The sequence below is a fragment of the Salvia hispanica genome, chromosome 6 (assembly GCF_029641045.1).
Source record: "Salvia hispanica isolate PSC_SH4W2 chromosome 6, Shi_PSC_v1, whole genome shotgun sequence".
Taxonomy (NCBI): Eukaryota; Viridiplantae; Streptophyta; class Magnoliopsida; order Lamiales; family Lamiaceae; genus Salvia; species Salvia hispanica.
The window spans coordinates 38,554,679-38,565,709 of NC_142697.1; the positions used below are offsets into that span (position 1 = coordinate 38,554,679).

The 11,031-nt window shown below is 38.1% G+C and overlaps 1 protein-coding gene across 1 annotated transcript; it reads right to left on the reverse strand.

Moving 5' to 3' along the window:
- Positions 1–3,094: 3,094 nt before the first annotated feature.
- On the reverse strand, positions 3,095–9,363 carry LOC125204143 (alpha/beta-Hydrolases superfamily protein). Its single transcript, XM_048102708.2, has 10 exons — positions 8,469–9,363; positions 6,978–8,153; positions 5,730–6,869; positions 5,529–5,570; positions 4,840–4,916; positions 4,496–4,580; positions 4,325–4,408; positions 4,113–4,214; positions 3,938–4,036; positions 3,095–3,600 (listed from the first exon to the last, which is right to left on the reverse strand). The coding sequence occupies exons 1-10, from the start codon at positions 9,201–9,203 to the stop codon at positions 3,469–3,471; spliced, it is 3,672 nt and encodes a 1,223-aa protein (XP_047958665.2). The 5' UTR covers positions 9,204–9,363; the 3' UTR covers positions 3,095–3,468.
- Positions 9,364–11,031: the final 1,668 nt, after the last annotated feature.

Here is an 11,031-nt window from a genome sequence, read left to right on the forward strand (position 1 = left end):
ATCTCAATATTTAATTATACATAGTAACCGCCACATTATTACACACTATTTGGAATTGTGTTAATCATAATTTAATATAAATTTTAACACACTATAACTTCTCTATAATTTTTGTATATATATATATATATATATATATATATATATATATATATATATATATATATATATATATGTCATTCACTAGCTTAGTACTCACTTTCTCATTACCTTTATGAAGAATCTATTCCATCACTAAATTTTCTGCAAAACGAATTTGTTTCTGGTATGGTTCTCGCTCTTTATCAATAGTATCTTTTTATATTTCTTCATTTTACACATTCTTTAAGTGTGAATATTATATTACTAATATTTGTTGTTATGTGTTGAAACCATAGACATGGAATTAATCTCTCTTAGTGATCTACAATCTACCATAACTTTATCAATCAAGGGTTGAAATCATGGAAGCATTCACTTTGCCAAATTTGATTTTGAAATTGGTAAGTACTTTATGAATTTTATAGTACAAATGTTGTTCGCATTATTCATGAATGAAAATATTTCTCGAATTTGCAATATAGAGTCTGTAGTTGACTTTTGTTTGAAGTTCTTATCTACATGTAAGAATAAATTGGCGTGACTAAGAAGATGGTGTCGATGCAGGATGATGAAAGTGTTGGAGACGATGAGCGGAGAAGATGAAGGATATTGGAGATAGATGGTGGCCAATGGGCGATGGGGCAGAGCTGCATGAGCATAAATGATTTTGGATTCTATTTTTCATTGAATTTTTTCATTTCTTGGTTGCATTCTGATTATTTTTTTATTAATGGAATTGACTAATTTATGTTGTTAATCAATTTTCTATTAGTGAAATTATTGAATGTTGTATGATTAGTAATTAAATGAATAGATGAACAATATATATAATTAATTTCAACATTATTACATTAAAATTTCAATATTTCAAGACAATCATGAAAAGCTATTTTGATTTTTCAACATTGCAAAAAATTATTAATAACATAATCAAGATTGCTTCTTAATTGGTGCCATTGGTTTGAACTGGATTAGTGATTTAAAACCTCTATATAATTCTATTTATTTTATCATAGTTTATTTAATTTATATTTTCAATTTTGTATGAGAAAATTCAATAGGTCGTGCAACGCACGGGGGTTGATACTAATTGTTCAATAATAACCAAACTTTTGGACATGTGGTAAATTTGTTATTTGTCTAGTAAAAATACTGTTGAAGACGATTGATTGAATTGTCCAATTGCTAGCAATTTCATTGTCGGGCTGTTGGACTCTAAGAGCACTCCCAATGGCGTCGGCGAAAACTCGGCGATTTTTCGCCGACCAATGAAAGGAATTCGGCGAAAAATCGGCGATTTTTCTCCCGATTTAACGCCATCCGGCGATTCATCGCCGAAAAATCGCCGAATCATCGCCGTCCACTGTGGGCGCGATTCGGCGATAATTCGGCGTTTTTTTTTTTAAACGGCTAAATTTGTAAAAATGAAATGTTGAGTTAGGGAGAAATAAGGGAGAAACCATTGGAGCAGTTGGCTAAAAGTTGGCTAAAAACTGGGGATAAATTATGGTGCTGATGTGGCGCTGATGTGGCAGAAATAAGGGAGTTTTAAGGGAACCCATTGGGAATGCTCTAAGCTCATTGAATCGAACATGTTACACTAATAGTATTTCAATACGGTTTTATTTTTGAAGACTTGTAGGCTTGTAGCCCATGAAAAAAGGGGTGCACCTAGGCCTGCTTATTCGGCCGGTTCCGGTTCTACTCGGTCCGGTTGACCGGGTACCCGGTTACAAATTATCATAAATTTGGGAACCGGAACCGGAATCGGATCCGGCGAACCGGTCGGATAACAACCGGTCGGTTCCGGTTCCGAACCGGAACCGATTTGTAGTTTCAATTTTAATTTTTTTTAAATAATTCAACATATAGAAATATAACAATTAATACCGAAAAATTCAAATAAATACAAATCATCAAAATAACAATATTCATAATCTAATATTCCAATACCTTAACACTATAATTCAATAAATACCTAAAATAATTAATACCTAAAAGTCCAAATAAACACAAAAAATACAAAAAATGCAAATCAACAAGATAACAATATGCATCAACCAATAGTTAAATACCTAAAACAATCATTTAATAAATTACTAAAAAAATCTAACACTAAAAATTACAATCTATACACAACAAAATACGAAACCAATATTCTAATAAGGCAATAATATTCAAAAGACCAAAATCTTAATTACTCTATTTTGATTTTAGAAAAAAATCGATATATTAATACATTTAATCTTTCAGTTTAAACTTGATTTTTTATAATAAAAAAATCTTAATTAATTATGAGTTATTTTTAAAAAATTTCAATTATATTTGAGTTATCATAGGAGCGAATCAACAAATAATTTTGATCTAATAAAAGGTGCGAAAAATTGAAGATTGATCACAAAAAGTAATACTTTCTTTCCGCAAAGGCAATAATCACTTTTGCTAATAGGATAATCAAAAATATTTTATGAATAATAAAACAAATGAAATATGCTTAGTTTATTATTTTAATTTATATTTAAATTTTATAATATCTAAAATTGATATATTATTCGGTTCCCGGTAGAACCGGAACCGGAATTTTCAAAAGCATAAGAACCGGAACTGGAACCGGAACCGATTTTTCCGGTTCCCGGTTCCTCAATTACCCGACCGGTTCCGATTCTGGTACCGAGTACCCGAGAACCGGAGAACCGGTGAAGCAGGCCTAGGTGCACCCAGTTTAAAGAAATCAAGCCCTAATAAAACCACTACGAACCACAACTTGTATAGTATTCCCTCTATCTCATGCTACTAAATACTTATTTTTAGTAGTCGGTATAATTAAATTAATATTTTAAGTATAATAAGAGAATACTTAATTAATTATAATATCTTATAATTAAATACCATAATTCTTATATTAAATATAAATAGTGCACTTAGTTTGGGAGAGACAAAAAAAAAAAAAATTGCAAATACCATGAGACAGAGGTAGTAGTGTAGCCATATTTGTGGATAACATGGAGAGCCATTTATTTATAGTATCCATTCATTTCATTCCCTCAAAAGAATTACAGTGTCTCAGTTACATAACATGTTATTGTTGAGAGGTGATGAACTATGATCCTACAGTAGTTGCGCCTATTCTAAAACTCACATATTTTCAGCATTATATTACTACAAATGACACAATTCTGCAATCTACAGAAAGAATCATCAAGTAACTCTAGCTCTAAAATGTCTACACAAAATATTCCCAGTCGATGGTTTCTTCATCTGCGCTGTAACAGCATCGCCACCATAAGCTTAATATTTGATAAGATCTCATAAAACAGATATGTTGAGGCTCTGCACTTGATAACATCGATTGCATTACACTGGATGCTGAGTAAGTTATATACTTATCTACTTATGAACAGAATCCTCTGAGCTATAATGCAATTTCAGCTTTTTCAGAAACTCCAGTGTATCTTTATAGGATGGATCAGCCCTGCTTAGCGGTTTGCAAGAATTTACATGGTCTGTCGAATCCAAAACCTGTCCAAGAACACAACAAATTGAATTGGTGTTTCTAAAATATTGCCCTATAAGGCAAAAACTGTCTGCAAGAGAATGACTTCTTCATTTTCATCAATTTACCTAAACTGCCCCTAACAACGGAGATTAAACAGCCACTACAAGATCTATTACTGTTGAAATAGCATGCCTTTTTTGGTATTATAATATCTAAAAGAAATGTGTGTGGCATCATAAAGAAAACTGACAACAGAACTGCAAGCTTTAGTGGCATACTTAACATGCATACTTATCAAAAACATTGCAGTAAGTAAAATAACACAATGGCAACAATCAAATGAAGGACTGAAAAACTTACTACAAGTTCACCAAATCCAGGATATGCAGATTCCATCGGTACAATTTCCATACGAAAGGCCCAGCCTCCATAACCCTCAACAATTGGGGTTACCTTTGTCTGCCAAAGCCAACAGATGTCAGATTCGTTAACAAAAACTTTTCTAGAAAAACTGAAATAGAGGTTCAGAGATCACCTCACAAAAACTGAGGACGTCAATTAGCTTTTTCTTGTAAAGTCGACGAACAAAATCATTGAGCTCAGTTAACCTAGGTGACCCACTTCTTAACTCTCCGATCTGGCCATGATAGATAAAACTAACATTTATGAGATCTCACTGTTTTCAAAATGTACAACAGGTACATTTAAGATGAAAGACTACAAAAAAATCGGAAGTAAAAAACTAACACTTGGTGCAGGTCGTAAGACAAGACCCATGCGCCAAGGCATGTCCGCTAGCTTGCTGCCAAAATGGGGGCAGCTATAGAAAACCTGAGAAACATACAAGTACAATAATGCATATGTCTTCAACGTGGTATGACTATACATACAACTTTGTCCAATCAAATAGAAACTTACAATTCCCACAGTATTGTTTACAAAATTATCATTGTTTTCTGCCATTGCTTGGTGTAACATCTGCTTGACAACCAGGCCACCCATGCTGCAGAAGAAATGCTATAATGTCATATTTATGTTTCATTTCGCATGCAACAAAATAAGGGAAATAACATAGCTAAATATTATCTGAAAGCTACAAGGTAGAAGTTAAAATGAAAATACTAATTCACTTTTTTCGTTTCTGTATATTATGGAAGAAAATAAAGCAATATTTCTTGAAGGAACAAATCAAGTACTAGTATTTTATAATTTCAAAATTAATTAGCACAGTTAGGACTCAAAGAATTAAAATGCACTCTCACCTATGAGTCACAAATATGACAGGTCGATCCCCAATGCCTGCAGCAACAAGTTTCTCAAGAAGCATTGAACTGACTTCCTGCAAGAGAAATGAATTAAGAAAGGAATTTACTTAAAGTTCATATTTGCATCAGAGCGCAATCAGGCTAAATAGAAGAACTAAAAAACCTATGTTGGTGTTGTAACATTCACAGTTGTCACTGTGAGAAATGTGACTGTAGCAAAGTAGAGGTCTACCAGTGGTCTATCCAATACACATAACAAAGATTTGAAAAGGGAAGAGGAATTATGTATTGGTCAAATAACCAAATACTCCCTCCGTCCCAGATTAAGAGTCACTTTTTGCCATAAAAGTCCGTCCCAGTTTAAGAGTCACTTTTAGAATTTTCCATATTTGGTCATACAATTTTACCCCATTCTTCATCAAAATTACATAAAAATGCCATTATCTACGTTAAAATAAATCAAAACAAAAATCAAAAGTCAAAAGGGACCCACCTTCAACCAACTCCACCATCTCACTTCATTTATTACACACTCTACCACCTCACTTCATTTATTACACACTCCACCATCTCACTTCATTTATTATACACTTCAACTCTTTCTTAAAATCCGAGCCATAACAATAAGTGACTCCAAATGTGGGACAGAGTGAGTATATTTGACATATTACACATTGACCACTAACCTGCAAAGGTAGACTAGCTCCAGACCACTGTGTAAGATTTGTCTGCATTTTACATGTGAAGAGTATTAGATGCTGAAAAGATAAAAACTCACTACCTCTTAACGTGATAGTTAAATAGCCCCAAAATTTTGGCAGTTAAGATAGAGATATGCTGCAAATTCTAAGCCAACTAATAAACAAAGAATCTTGAATCAAAGTAACCTTGTATTTGAGACTAAACAACCGAGCATGAGGAAAGTCAGCTGCAAGCCATTCACCAGGCCAAAAAGTTCCTTGTTTTCCAGCTTCTTCGTCAATCTTCTCAACAAGGCCAGACTTTGTTGATGACTTGTCTTCGGATACCCGCCAAGTTTTAAAGGGACCACCACGGAGGCCATGCACGAAGACAATATCAAGTGGAGGAAAATCCCTGTTCGAGAAGCTTCGAGACCCAGAAGTAGAAGCAGGAGGATTATCATCCCCTGAACCTCTTTGTGACAGCCTATTTTCCTTCTCTGCAAACTCATCATCGACTATTGGACCATCAACAGGATTCAGTGATCCCTTTTCCATACACTTCCAATGAGATAATTCAGGTCTGATTAAAAATATCATGTCAGCATATTGAGGGCAATGCTGTCTTTTGTTCATAGAACTGGTTTCAGTTACACCATCATTTTCTGACTTCCCACTGTTTTGATCACTACAAAATGCATTCAATAGGGTTGCCCTAGCATAACTCTGAATTTTAAGATCATTGCAACCAGGAAGTTGTCCTCTAGCACATTCATCAAGCCATTTACACCAAGTTTCATCAGCTACAATTGCTTTCTGCACTTTCGGAAGAACGGACAGAATGGAAAGCAAACGAGCTGCATGCCTCCTCATGTGAGCCGTAGCTGGAACACGTAAGTTTGAAGGATCATCAACCTCGGAAGAATCATCAGAGGAAGATGGAAACCACTCTTGCGCCTCGAGAGCTCGTGATGCATCATATGCTTCAATTGCAGCTAGTTGCTCGTAATCATCTTCTAGTAGAAAGCGCCGAAGTAAGCATAAAACACCAAGGTCAGCTATTTTGTTCTGGCACAGAGCATCATCAGCACAAATTTCGGTCAGTCCTTTAATGCCTTTTAGTGTAGCATGAGCAGAATCTGCAGCAGTAATTTTTTGTGCTTTGTCTTTCTTAAGATTTTTAAATGATCCTATAAAGGGTTCAAGGGAGAGAAGGTCCGCAAGTGGAAATGTGTCATCACTCTCATTGGGTGTCCCCAGTTGAGTTCCTGCTAAATTAACAACCGCACTTGATAACTGACTGGCAATCTGGATTGCAGAAACAACATTTGCTTGATCAATTTGTGTCTGCATATTCCAATAGAATCGTGAGAAGTACTGAGAGAAATGACTACTAAAACATATTCAGCCAGAAACAAAGTATTTAAATTCATAAGATGAACTTCACCAACTGACCTTCACTTTATCATTCGAAAACTGAGAACTTCCATTTGCCAAATTTTGCTTCCTGAGCCTGAGAGCATCTGTTAGTAAGATGGTCAGCCATCCCTGAGAAATTGGAATAGAGGATGGACCATAGTCTTCAAGAATATGTGAAAGAATATGTATGGCAGATGAACGAATTATGTCAGAGGAGGTCTTCCCAAATATCCAAGAAAGTAGAATAGGTGACCACTTTTGTGTCTCTTCTAGAGACATATGCAGTTCCCTAGAGCTAATTAGTTCGAGGGCTTTTGCCAATGATTCTTGGATAGATTTATGCTTCACAGTTTTCTTAGCTGCCTCTCTCATTGAATGAAGACCTTTCTCCATCACTATTTCCTGAGCTTGAGAGCTTCTCTGAATAGTAACCAATAAAGCAGATAAAGCCACTTGAGCCAAAGGCAAGTCCTGCGTTTGGCTAGCCTGAGAGATAGTAGAAAGAAGACTAGAACTCCAATCTGAAATGGAGTTATTTAGAGGCAAGCTTCGGTCTTCTAAAAGCAACAACACCAACCAACTCCCATGCCATTTTACTGATCTCTCAGGCGCCACCAATGCACTCATAACTGCATGCCCATCTCGATCCAGTTCTTGAATGTGAGTGCGATTGACTTCAGATGCCATTGCCCAGGTTGCTAGCGCCCATGCAGCAAAAGGAACTGCCACATGTTCACAGTCTAAATCATCCCAAAGTCCAGGAACTACTACAGATGACAACTTTCCTTGAAAAAAAGGGCTGTCATTCATTTTGTTGAATAATTGATTTGTAGGCCCAGCTCTTGCCGTCCTTGAGTTGTAGGAATCAGAATGATCCACATCAGCATATCCACCATTTCCAGAAAGCCCCAAAACTGTAGTACCTCCAAGAACCTTAATTCCAATACCCTTCATACCTGTTCCACCGTCATCATCATCATCATCATCATCATCATCGTCGTCATCTACATGTTGTTCGTCCCAATGCATGCCGCCCTCTTCAATTACTTGTATAGCTGCTGCAATATCTCTCATTTCAGCATTTTTTGGCAGCAAGGGCTTGAGTGATAATTTCTCTACATTATCACAGTTGGATGTGACAACATCCATGATTGCTGTTATAAGCATACTCTTGCCTTTATCAGATACATCAAATGAACTACGCTTAGATCGCTGCTCCAACACAAGAACAATGTATAAATATAAAGACACTCCAGTATGCCATCACAATAATTACTCATAACACACTATGTTATTCTCCCACGGACTCCAGTATTCCAACATTTTCCATATAAACACAACCAATAGTAAAACATTTATTAGATCAAGGACTTCCACTCAACTAATGGTCCTACCCTGCAGGATTGGTCAACGAATATTTGTTCATATCAAACAAAAGCAAATTTAGTAACCCAAAAGCATACATTAGCATTAGCAGCTTAACAACGAAGATATAAACATTAATTAAAAACGAAAGTAGCAGCTCACTTTCTTTGATCGCTTAGGTTTAGCAGAGAAAATGAACCTCAACAGATTGGGAACTGCTTGGGGCCGTCCCAAAACAGCCTCGCACACACTGGGGTCAGCAATCAAGTACGCCAACGCCCTGGCCGATTCAGCCTGAGTTCCATTTCCGTCCTTAGCCCCAGCAACAGTTTCCAGCAGCCAGTCAACTACGGCACCACCGCCCGCACCAACAATCGCCACCCTTCGGCTATCGCTGGCCGCCACAATGTCAGCTATCAACGCGGCCACCCGGAGCTCGAACCCCGCCCTAACCTCATGGTTGGCCGAGGACATCACCGACCTCAACGACTGCCACAGCACGGACGCGGCCACGCCCATCTGCCTAGTCCTATTCACAATCCTGTCAATCGATTCATTCGAATTCTCGATCGTTTTCCCTAAGTCCGCATACATTGACCTATCGGAAACAGAGGCGTCCTTCGACTGCGCGGCGGCGTAGGCGGCGAGGAGTGTTGCGGCGGAGAAGGCGGCAATTAAGGAGTTCCTCTTAGATAGGAAGGCGGAGGGGACGTGGGGGATGAGGGATGGGCGGTGATCGTGGTGGAGGACGGGAGGGGATGGGGAATTTGGGGAATTCCTGAGATTGGAGAGGGGCGCGGAGGGGGCATTGGGATCGCCGGAGGAGGAAGAGGTGGAGACGCGGCGTCGGCGGAGGAGGGGGAAACTGGTGCGGGATGATTTGTAGAGGCGAAGCATTTTTTTTAAATTTGATTATGGCGTTCGCGGCGGCGGCGGAGGGATTCCGTTTTTCAGTTATTATGTAGTACGGCGGCGAGAAGGGGACGGCGTCGTTTGCAGAGATATGTAGAAGAAACTCGTTTCCGAAGTTGAAGGCGTTTTCTTTGAAAATTCGAATATGCCCAAAAACTCAACTTATACTAGTATTTATATATTTCTATTTTAACTGAAAACTTATCACTTAATTTTGAAGGAAACAAATGGTAAATGGTTTTGTTAACCACGGTAAAAAAATGAATCAAACAAATTGGATAATAAATGGATTTTGGATAACTAGTTTTCCGTTACGAGGCAAATATATAGGAGTATTAGCTTGTAACTTTATACTCCCTCCGGTCCTTCATAGTTGAGGCGGAACTTTTCGGCACGGAGTTTAAGAAATGAATGTTGAGTGTGTTAAACAAATAGATAAGAAAGTAAGAAAGAGAAAAAGGTAGAGAGAATAAAGTAAAAAGTGAATAAAGTAGAGAGAATAAAGTAAGAGAGAGTAAAGTAAGAAAGAGGAAAACGTTATTATATATGGAAATGACTCAACTATGAGGGAACTTCCCGAAATGGAAAAATGACTCAACTATGAAGGAACGGAGGGAGTAACTTATATACTCTATCACTCCAACATAATTTATCTCATATTTTTATTTCGAATTTGTCTCATTTCACTTTTTAACATTTTTAATAATAGACCACATATTCCACTAACTCATTTATACTCACATTCTATTATAAAACTAATACTTCTTCTGTTAGAAATTAAACGTTTTCCTTTTTAGTCTGTCCCACTAAAAATGAAACGTTTCTAAAAATAGAAACATTACTCTCTATACTTTTTTTTCTCTCTTACTTTACTCTCTCCTCATTAACTCACAAAACAACACTACATAAAATCTTGTGCCGAAAAGCAAATGTTGCATACTAAGAGCATCTCCAATGCAAATAGGTCAGCCACTCTCTCTCCCTGCCACGTCAACAGCACTAAAAATCCACCTGCCACATCAGATTTAGGCCAGCCATAGGCCAGCTGCAATAAAAATAATTCAAAATATACTATATTTACGGAATTAAAATTACGATTAAATTACGGAATTAAATTTACGACACATATATGAGAAAATTTAATCAATTCCATTAAAAAAAAGTACAAAGATTAAAAAAAAAAGTACATGATGTTTTTAAAAAAAAAAGGGCTTCCACACACGAGCCCCGCCACTCTCTACTCCTCATCGCCGTCGCCGCCGCCGCTGCCGCCACCCGTGGTATCTGAGCCCACGTCGGAACCCCCTAGCCATGCCCTCGCGACATCCAAATCAACCCGCATGCTCTCGAGCATCGAGTGAAGAAACATCTTCTCCGTGGGGTCAGTGGCGGTCCTCCAATCTTGGAAGACCTTGTACATCTGATCCCGCGTTTGGTTACGCGAATGGAGAGTGTACTCGAGTGGGGCGGGTGGGAGGGCGGAGGACTGGACCTCGTGGGGCGATAGGGGGATCCTCCCCTCGCAGCCCGTTGCGCCCGCTTTTGTCCAACCGGGCGAGGGCGACCAGCAAATGAAGGAGGGAATGGAAACTCCTCAGCATCCGGGGGGAGGTCGTGGGATCCGCCGCTGCTGCCGCTGTAGTCGCCGGTATAGTTCAGCCTCTGCTTCTTCGGCCACCCAGCGTCGCACTCCGCACAGAACTTCTCGGAGTCCTTCAACAACTCATAGCACTCCCAGAAGTGGAACTCCTTGTACTTCCCCGCCAAGGGGAACTGACTCTCGGCTATCCTCCGGGCGTCCTCCTCATTCTGC